The sequence below is a fragment of the Mytilus californianus genome, unplaced genomic scaffold, assembly GCF_021869535.1.
Source record: "Mytilus californianus isolate M0D057914Y unplaced genomic scaffold, xbMytCali1.0.p SCAF_9, whole genome shotgun sequence".
Lineage (NCBI taxonomy): Eukaryota > Metazoa > Mollusca > Bivalvia > Mytilida > Mytilidae > Mytilus > Mytilus californianus.
In genome coordinates, this window is record NW_026262745.1 from 39,101,806 (window position 1) to 39,122,122 (window position 20,317).

At 31.1% G+C, this 20,317-nt stretch overlaps 1 protein-coding gene and 1 long non-coding RNA gene across 3 annotated transcripts; one reads left to right on the top strand and one right to left on the bottom strand.

The window, feature by feature from the left end:
* LOC127714465 (uncharacterized) lies at positions 1 to 11,130 on the bottom strand. Of its 2 annotated transcripts, none has more exons than XM_052220523.1 (9): positions 11,021 to 11,130; positions 8,729 to 8,978; positions 7,210 to 7,293; positions 6,657 to 6,848; positions 5,209 to 5,379; positions 3,744 to 3,878; positions 1,967 to 2,131; positions 1,264 to 1,338; positions 1 to 238 (listed from the first exon to the last, which is right to left on the bottom strand). In XM_052220523.1, exons 2-9 carry the CDS (start codon positions 8,941 to 8,943, stop codon positions 121 to 123), a joined length of 1,155 nt encoding a protein of 384 aa, XP_052076483.1. In that variant the 5' UTR covers positions 8,944 to 8,978; positions 11,021 to 11,130; the 3' UTR covers positions 1 to 120. The 2 variants fall into 2 exon arrangements, with proteins under 2 accessions (XP_052076483.1, XP_052076484.1); XM_052220524.1 differs by having other exon boundaries at positions 8,729 to 8,840; positions 11,021 to 11,105.
* A 5,412-nt stretch (positions 11,131 to 16,542) lies between these two features.
* Positions 16,543 to 17,733, top strand: LOC127714629 (uncharacterized). Its single transcript, XR_007987830.1, has 2 exons — positions 16,543 to 16,744; positions 17,614 to 17,733. It is a non-coding gene; the product is annotated as an uncharacterized LOC127714629 (long non-coding RNA).
* The last annotated feature ends 2,584 nt before the right edge of the window (positions 17,734 to 20,317 follow it).

Sequence of the window (20,317 nt, forward strand, 5' to 3'; positions counted from 1 at the left end):
TTTAACATACAATACATTTTTATTATCGAACATCTACAACTGTATATAAATATGCAGACAAGACAAATACTATTCATTCATAGGGTTTTTCTTTGTCATTTTGATAACCAAGTCTCGATTTCAAATAACTGTTTCGCTTATCTCCCCTCCTCTATGATCATATTTCACACTTGATTTGTCAATAAAGTTAACTGCGCTTGCTGTAATGGTATAGCTTACTTGTTTCCCAGAAGATGTGCTAAAATATAGTTTTATCATATATATCATTATATCATTCATTGTGTACAACCAGTCGTTTAGACAGCTAAATGTCAAACTATCAAAGAATACAAAAACAAAACAGGGCTTGTCAATTTTTAAAAAAAACGCATCTAAATAAAAACTGTTTCAAAAGGTAGTTACACCCGTCCTTTTTGTGAGAGGATGCATGTATTTCAAACTAAAAATGTACATTCATGTACTCATGTATCGTATAAACCATGAACTCATCAAAGATACCAGGCTTTAAATTTAGTACGACAGCTGCGCGTTTCATCTACGAAAGACTCATCATTGACGTTCGAATAAAGTAAAGTTAAAATGGCCAAATAAAGTACTAAGTGCGGTTACCAAAATACAAGAGCCTGACTGGTGGTACCCTTGGTATGGTAAATTGAAGTCTATCAGCAGCATCATATACCAGTGGAATATATGTAAACGCATGATAATGAATTTCATTGTGCAAACAAAGGCCAGATGAATATAGAACTATGATAAGGGTCCTATGGAATCTTAACCTTTAGATCGGTTGATTCGTTTTAGAGACAAATAGTTTTTTTGTTGTTTGATATTTGTCTTATTTATAATCCTTGTTTTAATTTGTTATAATGGCTAATGGTACGTATACACCCTTTTAGTTGTCTTAATCTGATATCTGGAATTATTCCAATAACTTGTCTTCTTTACCACTTTTAATTATTTTCAAAATAGGTAGTATCAATGCATGTATCTCATGATCAACATACATAAATACATAGAAATAGTTAACTCAGACACCAACAGAAGACAAAATCGAGAAACTATAAGAAAAAATATAATTCCTGTATCCGTTTGCATGTCCATGCATTAACAAACCCACACATATCCTTTGTGTTTGGTTTGCTGTTTGAACATCTATTTATATGTATTATAATGGTTTACTTTTATACATTGTAACTTGGATGGAGAGTTGTCTCATTGGCACTCATACCACATCTTCCTATATCTATTACATATAGCACTTACGCATGTTGATTTATGCAGTCAACATTTTCATTTCTGTCATTCTCCTCGGAATTAGTATTTTCTTGAACTGTAGGCCTAAATAGAAACAAAGGTGAAAGAAAGAGAAAAAAGATTCTTATGAGAGGAAAATGTAAAACTAGACGATATAAATTATTGGTAATTCATTTCCAAAATATTTAAAAGCCTGAAATTTAATAAGGTAAAAATTTGATAGAAAAATATGAATTATCAAACGAATATTTTTCTTAAAAAATTTTTATTGTCAAAAAAAATCGACAAAAAGAATAGCAACAATAATAAAACATTACATAGAAAACTAAAGATTAAACACGAACCCCAACAACACTTGTGTTTGAACTTAGATGCTCTGGACATGTCGTTAGTTCATCATTAAATTAAGGCGACAATACTTTACCGATGTTCAAATCTCATAAATCGATTAGAAACATAAAAATCAAAGCAACAAACTACAACTTACAGAATCGTATGAACTCCAAAAAGTGAGCGACCGGGTTAAGCGTAACCTGGTTTGTATGCATCATCCTCCAATCAAATCCAACCTCTCTCTCTCTCTCTCTCTCTCTCTCTCTCTCTCTCTCTCTCTCTCATAACGAATATCCAGAATTAAATTAATATTTCCAACGTATCATATATTATATTGATGTTGTCTGCGGTATGGTATATTATGTATCTATAATTTAACCTTGAAGAGCAATTCCTGGTCTTTAGCAGTTGGTTCATAGTTGTTGTTACTTCTTCATTTAAACGGTTTCTGTCACTATCAAGCTGTTGCAGGTCTTTTTTTAATAGCTCATTTTCTTTCTTCAGCTCAAATACAGACATGTCTTGATTTAAGGCTGAAGATACTCTAAAAATCGAAAACGCTACATATTATATTAATTCATTGAAAATCTGTATTAATCACGCGTATTGGAAGTCGTCCAGAAAGGTAATCGTGTAAACATGATACATATAAAGTGTTTTTCCCTCATAATATAGCTCTTGAAAGTGGCTTCTCATTCAATTTAAAAGCTGGGAACACCGCTTTTTTGACAGGGTTCGTGTCGCTCCGGTTTTTGTGTTCTTTGTAGTATTTGTTAGACTGTAATGTTTTGTAGACCTGTTGTTTTTTTTTTTAAACATTCGTCGTATTTTGTTTTTTGCCATGGTCTACGGCTTTCTTCGACTTATGAATTTTGATTGTCTCTTTTGTGACTTCTACCCATTTTCTAAAACAATTATATTTTTGAGGAAATGCTATGTAGATTTATTTCAATCAGACGTTATAAAGCTAATGTTTCACACTGAAATTACGAATCCCAATGACACGAAGTGAAGCATCGTATTGATTTTAGTCCCAATTTTACATAAGCAAACTGTAACAAGATATAACCGAATCAAGAGTAAGGGGTATATGTGATACGGCTTATTTTCTTTCAGTCAAGCTTAATGGGCAAACATAGTCATACCAATATAGCATTGAATGATGTGTTTTTGAAAACCCATACAAAATGAAAACAAGTGTCTATCACATTAAGCATAAAGCGCGGAAGCGCGGAAGCGCTTCTTACTAAATATGTGATGGCAACTTGCTTTTATGTCGTAAACATGTTCATAAACACAGCATTCAATTCTTATACTTACAGATTTTCGAAATAAAACAAATATATGGCATTCAAATTTTGAAACAGAAAAGTAAAATTTTACACACAAAACTTCGAAATTGTTTAGTGAGATGAAGACAGTATCATTCCACATTAAAAACATGTGTTGCTTTTTCCAATTGAAAACGAAAGACCGAGCAACACAAACCCCCACTAAAAACTGGGGATGATCTCAGGTGCTCCGGAAGGGTAAGCATATCCTGCTCCACATGTGGCACCCGTCATGTTGCTTATGTAAGTACAGATAAGTCTAATTCGGTAGCTCACATTCGGGGAAAATTGGACGGGATTGTAGTTATGACAATTAGAACATATCCATCGTCTTCTGTGAAACATATATTCCATAACGGTCAGCCAACCCGTGATGGAGTCCGTAAAATTTACAAAGGGATGATTTCATGTCGATTTCAAGGTAGATAGCTCATCAAATACTTAGCAATTTCCAAACATTAGTGTACATATGTATATCAAAGTATAATCATGTATTGTTTTATAATTGTATCAATTACTCACATTTCAAGATATTTTGTCATTTACTTGTTTTTCAAATGAATCCAATTTGCGATTTTTTAAAATCATAATCGTTTGAAAAAATACTGGAACAATGCGACAAAGAGTGTTGATTGCATATGTAATTAGGAAGGCGGATATAATAGTTCTATAATTGTTTTCTGAAGAAATCAACGCATATAACGGAATCAAATGAATCGTCCTTAGCCAATAAAAGATCAGCATTTGTATGAATTGGACACATACTGTAAATATTGTTCAATAAAACGAAAAACAATCAATATGAGCAACACTATGTATATTCACCTTGAGCTTGTGGAGTGCCATTCTGTAAAAAGAAGTTTTGCATTCTTCATCTGCTGCCGAAGACTGTCGTTTTCATCCTGAAGACCAATGAGATGTGATTTCAGCATGTATAATTCCTTTTCTGTTCTATCAACTCTTAAAGTAGAATATTCAAATGTGTACAAAACGAATATTCATAGCTTCTAAATTAACAAACTATCATTGAATTTAACTTTGAAAAAAGCTTACAGGGCTATATATATGAGTTATATGGTATGGTTATAATTTACCAACACTGTAATAAATGAAAACAACACTTTATAAAATAATTAGTATTAGAATTTTAATCGTTTTCTTGGTAGACAAAATAATCCACCAAACTGAGCATATAACAACTGATGTTCAAATCTCATAAATCGATTTATCAAGGTACAAAAACCAAAACTGAAGGACTTTAAACTTCAAAAGGAGCGGGACTTGATGTGTCAACATAGTAAGCGTTCCCTTTTTACATCTTAAATCAAGTCATCATAACCAATACAATTAAGAAACATTAGTGACATGATAATGGTGCGATTTGAAGAGTATAGTCGTAGCATATAAATTACCATGGATCTGCATATATTAGAGGTGATAAATGACAATAAAGTAAAAAGAATAAACATAAATATGCTTTCTATTGTCTGAGAGAATATGATTTATTTATTAGGTGTAATTGGCATTAAACTAGTTTTCAGTAACTGATAGTACTCTTGTATCAGTGGTTTAATTTGTATCAATTGTTTTTATGTTATTATTTTATTTTTTATGCTTCGTACCGATCTATTGAGTTAAGCAACTTTGAAAGTAGCTTCCTTAGTTGTGCTGTTGCATCATTGTACCAGGTAAGGGGAAGACTAAACTAAGGGGAAAACAAACATGTTTTACCAAGCCATATTCTTAATGTTCCTGTATTAAGTCAGCAGAAACATGTAATTCTATTGTTTTCATTTGTTCCTGTCTGTTATATTTTTTGTATGAAAATTGAATTAATAAGAATTAGGCTGTTAGTTTTATCGTTTGTCTTGTTTCTCATTTTTCATATAGCTGACTATACGGTTTCGGTTTTCCTCATTGTTGAAGGCTTAACGGTGACCTATAATTGCTTAATATCAACGTCATTTGAGCTCTTGTGGATATTTGCCTCATTGGCAATCATACCACATCACCTGATTTTTATATTTATTAGGTTTTAATGTGAGAAAGTCGAGCTCTATATTTAATTCATATACAGGTTTTTATTATTACAAGTTTTTCTTACGATCAAGGTGTTTGTTGTGATTATACTTTTATTTGATAGGAAGATTTGTGGATTCAACATAAAAATGAGACAATTCCGAAGACGTACTTCAAATTCTTTTTATAAAATATATGTATTTACTCTGACACAATTTATTTCATATATCTAACGATATTGTTAAATTTGTTTAAGTTTAACGGAATTTACCTTAATTCAAAATCTTGTTTTGCAGCATGGAATTGGTGTTGTGCCTGGACCATCGTAGCATTCATTTCTTTAGCGCTACTTTGACGAGACTCTCGTAATTGTTTCTGTAGCGTTAATATCTCATTTTGCATTTCTACTTTTTCTTGATGCATCGTTTCGTCACACCATCGCCTTCAAACATTCCATGTAAATAATGTTTACTTTTTTCACATGTTAAAACAAATAATTAAGACAAAGACAGGAGCTTTTTGAATCAGCGTTGAAAACCTTACATAAGCTAAAATGAAGAAGAAGAAAGGATCAAAGGATTCATTGTGTTCATATTGCTTAAATCATATCCTACAAATTCATTGACTGATGTCTCGTCTGCATCCACTTCTAACTGTTTTCAGTTTATTCACCGTTCAATAGAATATCATGATGGTTTCAAGAATTTACACTTAGGCTACTGAATTCTTAATTGGTAAGTTATCTAAACATTGTTCTACCATATTTAGCAGTTTGTTTTGAATACATTATAATTACATTGTTTTTGGTATTATATAACTTTCCAATTGATTCCCTAATAAATCCATAAAAAAACTTCAGATCGTCTCTGACATTGATTTAAGGCGTATTGCTTCTGCAAGAATAAAATATAGGCTTATTTGTTTGAATTTCATTCCATGCAATTAAATAACAGCAGGGTCAAGTAGGTCTCGATCATTGCATACGACTTCCCAAACAGTTTATTACATGGCATTTTCATATAAGATGTATTATAAACCCTAAAACAAGATATCAGCCGAAGAGCCGAAGGATCGAGGACTGATATCCACCGAGGGCTGATGTGTGTTTACTCATTTTAGACATACCTTAATTAATTGTTTTAATAATTTGAACTTTGATGCACTTTCATAGAACATGGTATTATTTGTTTCATGATGATATCTTCCTATTTCCTAATGTTTGTCTTTTGCTCTGGCCTGCTGTGCTGCCTTTTTCAGTTAAAAACGCACCGTTTTTGTATATATTTCGGAATTTGCTGAGTGACGACGAATTGCCATACGATATCGTTATTATTATTAGACTAAGTTATTTACTCCCTGTATATGATAATTTATATATAAAATGAACTCCATTAAACTGTACAAAATTGTATGTATTTACAGTTATATCAGGACATTACACAGCTATTCTTTTTCAGTGCATCTTTTATCATTAGCATGTTTTTTTTTACACAATGTAACAGAATATAACACTGTTGTGCTTTTAGCTGAATATGAAGGTAGTATATAGACGGGCTTTTTATATCCAAAATTAAGAAACAAAACAATCAAACATCAGAGTAAATAATTTGGTTATTTACTCTTAACAGAGTGATGCATGATATGTTGACAGGGTAGGATTTTTCTCGTGTAATGTTTCCCATATACCCAAGTATCTAAGCATATAATTATCATACATACTGATTATTTGCCATAGTTGTTAGCGCCTGCGCAATGAAGTTCATGCTTTCTGTAAATTCTCTCATTTTCACATTCCCGTAAGATGAATACCCAAATACATTATCAGATACATTACATCCGTCTGTATTACTTGCAAATAAACATAATCGGGCAGCCATTGCCAGCATAAAATGGTTTTCTTCTTGTAATTCTCTGTAGAAGAAAAATGAACTACATGTAATCAACAGCACGGTTTAAAGAACTATTCAGTATCTTAACAATTTAGTGAAAGAAACATTATAAAACCGACCTTAAAAGGTAATTTACAGTCTTTTCCAATGATATCAACACAATCAAAGTTACAACTACGTAAATGTTGACAGCATTGTGTCATATACCGCATCATTAAATCAAATACTGCATCCTAACTTCCTTTAAAAAGAAATGTTCACGCTATGTTTTAATAATATCAAAATATATATCTCGCATGAAAAAGGAAGTTTTCTAGATCAAACAGAGAATCATCCAAAGTTGAACAAGTTCTATACAATTCATATACAAGAATAAAAGATACTTGATTTTTACTTGATCCCTCTTCCACTGGTAGTACAGTTCATTGCAATTGTTACAGTCATAACTTTCGTCATCAATGCTGTTCCTTAAAGAAAAGAGATGTAATAAATATAATCGCAAATGCTACATTTTTATTAAGATTTCCATATTTACAGTAAATCGTGTATACAGCATTTACATACGTACACCATATATCTATTATGAGACGTCATTAAACCTGTTGGGAACGTTGCTAATAAAATGTCCTTAAGCGACAGTTTTTAACCAACAGCTGCAGCTATTTAAGCTATCTTCCAGTAGGCCAGGTTAGTCGTCATCGTGTTGGTATCTGGTCTGTGAATGTTTTATTGGAATGTGTGTTGTAGTTTAACGACAAAGGGTCAAGATAAGCAAAAGGGCAGTTTTATGTGGAGATAAAACTGGTTTAAACCTACCACATTTTGGACCTGTTACGAGATATATGGATCATTGCATTTGTTTTCGTGTCTTTTTTCGGAGAAGTCGGGTATTGGTGCAGGTGTAGACTCTTGCAATGTCCTTTTTATCCAATTACTATTATTCTTTCTGTCTATTTTGAATCAGTTGCACTTTTGTTGCATGAAATAGAGAGGCGAAAGATACCAAAGAGATGTTCAAACTCATAAATCGAAAGCAAACTGACAATGATGAAGGCATGATCTTGTTTCTTTATAAGGAGAAACTAAAATAAGTTTTGCTTTATATGCTTGTGTGATTTGAAAGACACAAAGAATGTGACAGGATTAAACGTGTTTGTGAGCGCTAAACTTCCCACATATTCTGTGACAGTGGTTTTACAATAAAACTTAAGATGAAACGGTAAAACTAAGTTGGAAAGGACTTGCCGTATCAAATCGGTACTATAAAACATACAAAAAATAACAAAAAGACAAAGACACAAAAATTGCGATGCCAGAAGTGACGTATTGGCATGATGTAGGACCATAAGTGTTTACCATATATGATTAGTTTGTATTGAACAATCTAAAATAAATACCAATTTAGATAATATAAAAGATCTTAATAAAATGTAAAATTGAGAATCTTTAAAAATAAGTTTATTCAAAGGACAGGTAAGTTTATCTACAGTTACGAGCTCTATAAACAACATCACTATATACTATATTTCCCTTGTTGCGATGTATCCGCCTTTGGAATTTGTCTTTGTGTGGAAGAAAAAAGGCAAACAGCAAAAAATAATGTTACCCTCAAACGAGATTTTAAAATGTCCTTTAATCATAAATAGTTTAGTTTTTTCGAAATTTGTCCCTGTCTTCCATGTAACAGATTTTTATGGAATATTTAGGATTTATATGATAAGGCGTGATTTCAATATGATATCTTTTACTCTAAATGATGTAGAATATATGAGTCAATAAAATTTTGTCATTTTATATCAAATAATTATCCTTCCGAATTTTTTTAACATATTAGGATCCTAATTAAGATTATAAAAAAACGAGCGCTATGCGCTCTAAAATCTGCATGATTAGATTACTTACGATGAATCTACTTTCGGTGAAAACATTACAACCTTCCCAGTTCTTGGGTCACACTTTGCATGGATATTGTGCTTGAACTCAGTTGGCCCCGATATATTCATTTCTTTTACATCTGTCATTAGAGATTTAGATTTACATAGAACAACATCTCCAATACTAGGGTCGTATGTAGCATGTATGTTGTGCTGGAACTTGGTTGGTTTCGAAATATTCATATTTATCTCTTTTCATTTAATGACAGGAGAATAACCTGAAATGTTACTGTTCATTATACTGATACTGAACATAAAGGTTAGTGATGTGTTTGTTAATTGGGACCGATTACCAATAACTCAGAAACTAAATAAAGGTCCAAATGACTTTTATGTAAAGTCTTTGAGTCAGTGGTCGAGTTTACTAGTATATCAATACTAAATATAATACGCGATTCTAAAGCATAAGTTTCAAATCATTATTTGCTTGATAGAAGGTGATTTTTACTTGGAAGCTACTGAACAAAGGTTAACTAAAAAGAAAGATCAAGGGATGCTTTTAGGAACAAGTATGCCGATAAAGAAAAATCTTATAGCGTGTCATAAATGATTACATATTTTTTATGATTCATAGCCACAATGTCTATTTACTAATAAACGTAATTGACCCTGTAATAAGAGATTCTTTTTAGCTGTCTTCCTTAGGAGGGACATGGATTTTCATTGACAACGGAGAGCTAGTGAAAAGAGCAAATTTATCTGTGCGTAATGTGTGTAGCCTTTAGGTTTTTCAAATGTTTTAAATACATTTAGTTTTTTATTAAGCTAAAACTATTGATATCAGTAATTATGTTTCACAAAAAATGGTTAACACACCGATATATCACTTTTAACTGATCATGCTTTGCGTGGGCAGAAGTCATTTTTGTCCGATATCGGTGGCACGGTAGTATTTCCTGGCCCATAAGGATAATGATAGCCTTTTTAGAATTTTCACCACTTTCTAATACTGCCCAAAATTCTTCATACACAGTTAACTGAAGTACTTTCATGATAATATTCAAAAACTAATTTGCATATGTATGATGACCGTTTACGTTTTTTTCGCTATCTTTATAAACTAAAAGTCACTAGAGTTTTAGGTCTTTTATCATGCAGCGAATACAAAATTTAAAACAATTCTCAAAAATTCATTTTCACCTGTATGTAAAATTATTTCATATTTTTCTACAGTTTATTCATCCCTCAGTTTGGGAAAGTATGTTCAGTAGATACTGTATTTTTGTCCAATCATACTGTGCATATACATTGACTTAAATAGGGTACACAAAAGAGCAACCTACATTCTGGAATGTAAATACTACCGTGTCACCTTAAGTACCAGTCTACGCTTGAAAAGGAAAGTAATTTGTGTTAAAAGTGTGTTATAACATAATCAAATCGTTAATTGGCAAATGGACTATTCCGGTTTCCTCTCTTGGTTCATGTCTAACAACGAATGCAATCTACCACTAGTCTATTGCATGTCATCTTTTACTTTTTGCTATAGCTCTTTACAGAAATTCATTTCCGGGATTATGAAAGTTACCCTAAACCTAAAGTTTGAGGCAAGCTCTGCACTGCAGCGTATAATATAGATATAAGAAGATGTGGTATGAGTGCCAATGAGACAACTCTCCATCCAAGTCATAATTTATAAAAGTAAACCATTATAGGTCACAGTACGGTCTTCAACACGGAGCCTTGGCTCACACCGAACAGTAAGCTATAAAGGGCCCCCAAAATTACTAGTGTAAAACCATTCAAACGGGAAAACCAATATTTATTACTATAGTAAACTTGAAAATAAAAGAGCAAATATGAATACATATTAATATCTATCACCATCAACGACTTGCACCCACAATCACTTGTTTCTATCCATATGGAGGTCGACTATCCATATGTTATGTACAGTCGACCTTCCCTTAATTGAAACAAGTGCCTGTGCTTACCCCATCAACGACTTGAAACAAAGAGGAAGGGAATAATGATAATTATTAATTAATTTTGACATCAATTGTTTTAAGAACTCCTGTGTCACTATACTGATAAACGATGTTTACGTATTTGACATTACAAATGCGGATGTGCCTGCTGGAAATTTAGCCGACTCCATTGAAATCGACAAATGTTTTATTGACCTACATTTATAAAACAGGTATATAAAACATCCTCTTTTTTCATTTAGTATTATTATCACAAAAAATATAATAATATGGATAAGAGTGAAATATCAAGAGAGTCTATACTAATGCCGTCTTAATCCGGGTGTACTTACCATATATCTATCAAACTTCCGTATTTCTATACTGACCTACATAACTTTCACCAAATAAAATTAAACTTCCCCAACAATAAAAATATGACAAAATAAATATTAAAGGATTTTGTTGATGAGTCATTTTTGATATCATTTATGAAATATCTCAATACTATCGGAAACACATAAACGTGTTATACCTGAGTTTGCTGTTTTTGTGGATGTGATAACAAGTGTAACATGAACAGATTTTGTATCTATTTTCTTTTTTGAATTATTATTTAAATAAAATTTCTTAATCTTTCATTTTCCTCTTGAACAATCCGTAAATAAAGGCACACAATCGTTTGTTATATGTTTATTAAATTCACAATAGTTGCATTTAAATAAATTTACACATGTTATACAGTAGTAATAAATGCATATATTTGCATTTAATTTTGCGTGGAAATGTAGTTTATTGATAACATTAATTAAGATGCAACAAAACTGAACTTGACAAATATTTTCAAACCTTTATCAAAATTTATCATGGTTATCTTCAACCATTTTTTGACAAACGGGATGACTTTCTTTTCCTATAGTTAATTTTTCTTTCCGTTAAAGAGATGTGAAGTGGGCTTTTTTTTTTAGAGTGTACATTTGTCATTTGTATGATATTGATAATACATAAAAAGGGACATACTTTCCAAGAGCGTGATATTTTTATTACTAAAACATTGTACCATAGCAATAGGGATATTATAAATAATCTATTAATTTTACTTAATGTTAAAGCAAAAACAGGGATTTTTTGGCAAAGGTACGGTTCCAAAAATTATTTTTTGTATACCCAGCCTTCTTTTTGGAAATATAAGTCATAAATCAAACAAATCTAGTAGTCGGCCTTCAATTTTATCTTTTTGCTAAATAGACTTGATAAATGTAACAGTCATACTGCTATTGAAAAAAAAATATTTGATTTGTTTTTGGAGGTTATTATCAATTTTCTAATTGATATTATGGAACAAGACTTATAGGTTTTTGATTTTTGTTTTTTTAATACTGCAATTCTATAACGATTCCTATGGACATTGCTCAAAACATTGTCTTTATGTGCTTTTCGTAACGTATCTGCATAAAAATGACTTGAAAGTACATATTAAATACTTTGAGTTTGCCCCCAGTATCATTGAAACTTTGATATGGTTTTCAGAAACTTCTAGTATTGTATAATGCGGTATCCTTTAGTATTGCTAAACTTGTACCTGTGTTTCTATTGACCAATAATATGCCATATAATAGAATCGGGAACTCTTTCTAGCTAACACTCTTCTAATGTTTAAGACTTTACGTTGACCTCTATATGTCTTTTAGGTCTTTTGCAGCGTCGGGTTAGTGTCTCAGTATCGATTTGATTCATTATATATCGACTCGTTTTCGATTTTGCGATTCCATTCGAATTTGTTTTCTCTCCTGAAGTTTGTATTTTAAATAAAGTCACATGTTTTGAACATTTGTAAACTACTGTTATTTCTTATTTATCGCTTTAATACCTCACGTCTAATTTTATTCGTTTCTTTAGCAATTATAAAAGATGTTTCATTTACTAAATGTTATCGATGGAACAAAATCATTTCTTTTGTGTTTTCAACAACGTTCATAGAAAAAATATTTTACTTTGAGCGAACTGCTCAAATTGTCATATAAAACATCATAGATTTTTGCAGATTAATACACGATATATTTTTCTTTATTAACCGTTTGTTTTTACTTACGTTTTCGTAACTTTTATTTTTGAATTATGTGTTTATCATATACTTCTATGTAATGTTATATACCATTGTTAGTCCGTGAATCGAGAAATTGGGTTGAGATATATCGGAACTAGACCAACCTCTTTACATATTCATGTATCTGTCTTAGTATTTGTCTAAACTCATATCTACCTATTGATTGCATGTGTTTGATAGAATCTGTTATATTTGTTCATAATTTATTTTTTGATTCGTCACGATTTAGAACCTGTCTTATTGTACAGACACTTGTCTTTGTTGAAGACTGTATGTTTTCCAACATATGTCTGTTAGTTGTCTGTTATTTTTTATTATGATACTGTTAATATATTTTAATATATTTTGACATAACTCTTTGTTAGGAATATATATAGTAGCTGACGTGCATCATTTTATATGCAACATTTTAAAATACCTGACCGGATACTTACTGGTATACATTTTGCTCATTGACATCCGTATGTTTCAATATTTTACACTTTTATATGACTTTTGGCCTGCGGTCTTTCATAAAGGTTCGTATTGTCGGCGGCATTTCTAATGTCAATTTAAGCATAAAAGAATAGAAATATTAATTTTCTTGAACTGCATTGCCACCAAAAATAAATTACCGAAGATGATATCAGCAAAATGCTGGACTTATTGATCCACAACATAGATTTTAAGTTTCGTAGCTTGATATTTTAACACACAGACTGTTTACAAATTGGTAGTAATTGTGCACACCCTACTTGCCGATTCGTTTTTGTACTTATTTGAGGAAGCAAAATGCATAGAAAACCTTTTCAAAGATAAAATGAAAAAGAAACATTCTGCAAAGTTCTTTACTTTCATTTTAAGATATATTGATGAAGTCCTATTGCTCAATAACCCACATTTTAGTCAGTGCTTGCATCTCATATATCACAAAGAACTTGAAATTAAGTATACCAAACTAGAAGATGCTTCATATCTTGAACTTTTCCTTAATACTGACACAGATGGAGATCTATGACAAACATGATGATTTCAACTTTCCAATTGTCCACTCACCTTATAGATACATATTAAGGATGTTCACTACTCTGTTTCAAAATAACAAGCTTTTTAAACGACTGTTATAAATTGAAAGTATATGAATAAAGGAACTAACAAAGCAGAAAAAAAAAAAAAAGTATATCAGACAAAAAGTCAAAAACAAGAGGAGCGAACATCCTTAAGTGTCAACTTTGCAAATAATACATGATGGTCTTGAGTTATAGATTCTATGTGCTAATATTGTGTATAATTTCATTTACTTTGCAGTTTTCCCTTTATCTGTCTTTAAACTATTATGTTCCTTTCTGTCTTATTACTCTTGACTCGGTATTTGTGCATTCAGCTTTAAGTTTTTTTTTTTGCTTTGGTCTTTCATGATGCGGTTGGGTCTAGAGGTGCGGACGCATATAATTTTTGTTTAACAATTTTAATTTTTTTGTGTACCGTTGTATTCAAATTGTACTTAATTTGTACTTTATCGGGAAAGTGTATATGTGTCATTCTTTTCACTTACTGTACTATCAACTACAAAAACTTTTCAGTTGACGTCTTTGTTCGTATTATTTGTATGTTTGTGTTGTATATGTACCATGTATGTATGTAAATACAATTTTGGCTGCTGAATCCAATTAATGGTAATGTTAAACAATTATGTCTGTCTACCCAGCAAACACACAACATTTTAAAAACATTTTTTAAATGTCATATGGACGTCTCTCACAAAATATTTCAATAAGATATCATTTAAACATAAAACAAATGTTTATTTTATTATTTTTGAAACGTTTTATTTCTAACATTTAAGTAAAATGTTTTACAACATTAACTACATATTATTTGCTAATATCTTTTATTCATGTTCTCAAACATTGTTCTAAAATATCCCGTAGATATTTTATAATATAAAAAAATAATATTTTCTTCAATTGGTATTTTATATTTTAACAACATTTAAAGTAAATATTTTCCAAATATCCAAAAAACATTCTGCAAAAAAATGTTTTACAGAAAATATAGTTTTGCTATTTGCATAAAATGTTTTATAACGTAAAATTAAAATGTTTTACATAAAACAACTGAAAAATATCAGCTAAATGTTTTCTATAAAATATTCTGACATACACATTACTTAATAGTCTTACTGATATTTTATTCAACATTTTACGGATATAAAAATAACATTTTATTTAAACTTTATTCAAAACCCCACAAACAATGTTTTGTGGAATTAGCTCGTTTTTTTAGGATAAGATATAGTACTACATTTCATCAATATCATGACAAGCAAGATACTATGGTTGAAATCCTTAATTGATATCTTGAAGATCCTTGAAGTCAGATTTTATTCCTTCTTATATTAAAATTCAAAAGAGTCAACATTAAATTAAGCAATAATGTATTAATAAATAATCACCTTTCTTTAATGTTTATTCATTTCGTTCGTGTATATTTTAGAAATTAAGAAATGAAAACTGTAACTGTACTAAGTTCAATTTTCGTATCGTTTATATGCCTTACGGAAAACCGACCATTTCCGGAATCGACTTTTGTTTTATCACCGGAAATGATTTTGAAATTTGAATTTCGAAACGAAGACAGGATATCAACAAAGAGAGCCAAGAAAATTGTTTGCTACGCGATATATACTCACGTGGTAAAAATGATTAATCTGTTAAGATGAAACTTGTGCATTCATTGTGTGTGTTCAATCATAATCGGAACCAAATTACATCTGTTTCTGAAGGTGCGGATCAAGGTTTTGAAAAAGGGGGGCCCCTGCCCAAGGCAAGCAAACGTTTGGAGTGATACTTGTAAATAGTCTTATACATTTATCTTATAAGTAGCTCCATAAGGGGGTCGGGGCCCCTAAATCCGCCACTGTTCAAGCATCTACGTACACCAATTATGAATTTGTTCATTGATATAAAAAAATTATAAGGATATGTGGCTTGTGTGTTTGATTGCCAATACACCTTATCGCTATTTGTCCGCCATTACTGGCCATGGACATCACAAAAGTTCCCATAAAATATTGACGTCATATTAGAAAATATTTAACACCACAATTGAAGTAATACACCTTATCGCTATTTGTCCGCCATTACTGGACATCACACAACTGTCACAAGTTCCCTTAAAATTTTGACGTCATCATAAAAAATATCTGATGCCACAATGGAAAAGTGATTGTTGTTTGACGTCAAAAGTTCAAGCAGAATAGATTCTCGGGTCAAGCGGGAATAGCGATAAGGTGTATTATTGTATGACGTATGCTGACGTAAAAAGTTTCAAGCAGGACAGATTTCCAAATACTGAAATAGAGATAAGGTGTATGAGACAGCTATCCACCAGAATTTAAATGACTTGGATAAAAGAAATTATAGGTGACTGTACGGCTTTCAAAACTGAGAAAACCAATGCCATATTGTCCACTTTGAAGCCTTGACAAACAAATGTTAAATTTTTCTCAACACAATTGAAACAAAACAACTAACTGCCTACATTAAACACACATTATGAAAAAGAAATTTGACAGACTTAAACCAACAACAACTATTGCAATAAGCATGACTCAATACCTTGTTTCCGAGGCACACAAACAAGTTACAATAACACTAATATAAGCACCATTTGAATATGGAGATTTTTTTTTCTAGTAAAATCAGTGTATGTATGTATTTGCAAAACAGTAAATTAAACTTCCCTTAACAGCTTAATGAACATTACAAAGACTATGTAAGCCTTCAGTACAAGCAAGATAATATAAACTGTTGCTTAAAATTATATTTATTGCTTCATACACACAATGTACATACAATGCATCTTTTATTTTTTAACAGGAGCTAAAAGAAAAGCCACAAAGGTCAAGTTCAATATGCAGGTTTACAATTTGGAAGTGGCGCAGGTTCTTTGGAATGTCTACAACCTTTCAGGAGAATTTTTTTTTGAAGTAAGATTTTCATACAGAATTACTGTTATTCCATATTTAATTCAAATATTTAGCCTAAACAATGCATTACATTCAAGATTTGGGGCATACAATACAGAAAAGATATCTGGATATTTGAATAAATTATTTTTTTTTGTGACAAAATAGAAACAAGCTGTTTATTTAAATCAATCTTTTAGTCCAACAGTGTGCTTTCATAAACAACATATTTGCTTTCCTTTGAAGTATTTCAAATACATATAAACAACTCATTTAATGACATCTGTGTGTTTCTCGGAAGTTAAGTTATATTATTATCATCATTGCGAAAACAATGCATAACACTTCGATAAGTTATTATCTGCCTATAGTATACTTCTAGGACTGTATCATATGCCCTTAGATACAAATGACAAGTTATAAACTATGTCACTCTACAGAGTTTAACACTTAAAAAGGACAATAAGATGTTTAATGACATTATGTAGCAGGGCTTTTAAAGGCCCCTACATGATACAATGCATTTATTGAAAACAAAAAAAAAACAAGAAAAACAACAGCCTGATTTATACAAAACAATAAGAGAAAAAAAATATGATAGACAACAATCAACGAGTATAATAAAATAAGACTCTTGACTGGACACATATCTAGTCTAAAGTTTTTTATGTGTTTTTTTTTTAATAACTAAATGAAGTTTAGCGTGGCATATTGCTCTCTCTTAACACGGTCAGCCATTTATCGTCCCCTTCCGACAGACTATCATCGTTATTTGTTTCAAAACTTTAAAGGGGAGGGGATGTATATCCTTCAGGCAACGTGAATCGTTCTATAATAAAGGAATGTGCAAAAAGTTTATATATGAATGTAAGATTAATTTTTTTTTTCAGAAGCATGGCACAGCAAGAAAAAGATATAAGACACTACAAGACATTCCAAGTGATTCTGAATAAGACAATTGATTGACTTTTTCAATGTATTCTTAAATAAATCAAATAGTTGATGTAAAATGGTGTTTTGTTCTCATCTCGTCAGCCAATTATCAATGATAATTGACTTAAGATGTAACCCTATTAGAAGTGTAGCGTTTTAGTTTAGAAAGAGAAGTTGTATTGAAAATCTGAATTTGGGACACAAGTTTTAGTCAATGTAACTTGAACTTAAAAATGTGTATAATGTTTGCATAATGTCCAATGGCATATATGTCATGCATGTTCAGGTTGACATATGCATGATGTGTATAAGATAGGTAATAAAAGTTTAGAGTGAAAAACTAAACATTATACCATTGTGATTGGAATGTGGGCTTTCTTGCACTGTCTGTCGTCTGTCCACCTATATTTGTCGGATTTTGTCCAACAAATATGTTCATCACTGTTTTTCCCAAAACTGCTGATAAAGATGAGTTCATATTTAATGAGCTGCTTGATAGTGATGAACTGTGATGTGTGAACATTTTTGTATCTGGCACCTGTTTCCTGTTTGCTTATACATTGTATTTCAAAATGTTGAATGTTCTCAAATTTTTCATTACTTTAATTAGTAATGCTGATGAACAGAATGACTTCATATTTGGAAAGTGGCTTGACCATGATGAGTTGTGTCTGCCATTTTGGATGTGTCAAAATTTGTAGATACTTCTTGTTTTTAGAGACTTTGAATTGTGAATTTCATATGCTTAGCAAAACAACTGATTTATTCTTGTTTGTATATAGAATTAATCACTGTGTATAAATTAATTTAACTAATGATTTGTTATTTAAAAAAGCAGGAAACTCAATCAAAAGTACAGAAATTTTTATATTGATATGATCCAGATATCAACCAAAAACATCTTCTTAAAACATTTTGAAAACATTTTTTAGGCACAGTCTCACTTGCAAGAAAACATCCAAAAACATTTTTATAACAATATTTGATGTTCATGATGTTTTTCAAACGTTCAGAAAATATTTCTAGAAAATATTTTTTAAAAGATTATCAAAATGTTTTATACGTTGTTTTTCACATTATCATGATATTTCTTTACAACATTTTAATTATATTATGCAAATATTTTAGAAAATATATTAGAAAACGTTTTAGCGATATATATTCTACCATACATTTAATGTTTTTCTCACGTTTTTTTGTGATATTTTCATGACATTAGACACAACATTTTAAAAACATTTTAAGGATGTTTTTGTGTTTGCTGGGTAGGTAATTCACACAATTTTATCAATATAACGGAACTATAAACAACCAACTCTCAGATAAAAAGTAAAATCACAAAAATACTGAACTCCGAGGAAAATTCAATCGGAAAGTCCCTAATCACATGGCAAAATCAAATGACAAAACGCATCAAACGAATGGACAACAACTGCCATATTCCTGACTTGGTACAGGCATTTTCAAATGTAGAAAATGGTGGATTGAACCTGGTTTTATAGCGCTAAAACTCTCACTTGTACGACAGTCTTATCAAATTCCGTTACATTTACAACGATGCGTGAACAAAACAGACATTATAAATAAAATAGTCAAAATATGGGTACAGCAGTGATCACTGTGTTACAATATCAAAACAAACAATTATTTACAAAAAAGCACAAAATCAGAGGTTAAATTGGGAGATTTAGCTAGCTTAAAAACCAGGTTTAATCCACCATTTCTTCATAAAATGCGTGTGCCAAGTTATAAATCTGACAGTTGGTTTCTGGTCGTTCAGCTGGTTGATATAGCCTGGCATTTAGTTTTGTCAGATTGTATGGACTTTCCTCATTTTGAATTTTTATTTTTGTTAATACTTTTTTCGATTTCTAAACAATAGCATACCCTCTGCTCCATCTTGTGGTGTTTTCATATCTATCTCAATTGATACTTTTTGATCGCGCATGTTCAATACGGACTTAATGAGCAGGTTTTTGCTCCGTACATTAAAACTGCCCCAACAGTGTTATGTTTCACTGTCACCTTCACGAATTTGTTGTTTGTCTGTTCTGTCTGTGTATCTATTCCATAGCAAAATGTTTTCGAAGTCTTATATCTTTAGACTGTAATTTTACCGATTGTGTCCTATTCACGATTGTGTCATTCTGACTGAGTATGTATTAGCATGCCGGATGATTCATGAATGGCAGGTGACGTTTCACCTGTCTACGCACCCTGTCTCGCTTTTTTTATAGTTCATACAATTCCTTCAGTCTTTGTTCGCTACATTGATTTGATTTTCTAATCGATTTATGAGATTTGCACATAAGTAAATAGCTATTGCCTTTACTTATGATTTTTATTGTTCACTCCGTTGTTTTCAGACATCTATAAGAAGTCATGATCTTTCTTTTGTTATTTTAAAAATTAAAACAGATGATGAGAAGTGGATAAGAACCAATGAACTACAATAAGGTACCTTCACTGTGTATGATTCGCATATTAATCTTACAATTCTTCCTTATATTTAACATATTCTACATATTCCTTGCAACAATGCAAACTGGTTAAATATTGAAGGTCACGGTGAATCAGATGGTGGCGTACACCTTACGACTAGATCAATGCTCAAACCCTGGGCAACTGTAGTTTATAAAATCTTTATCGCTCTTTCGGAAC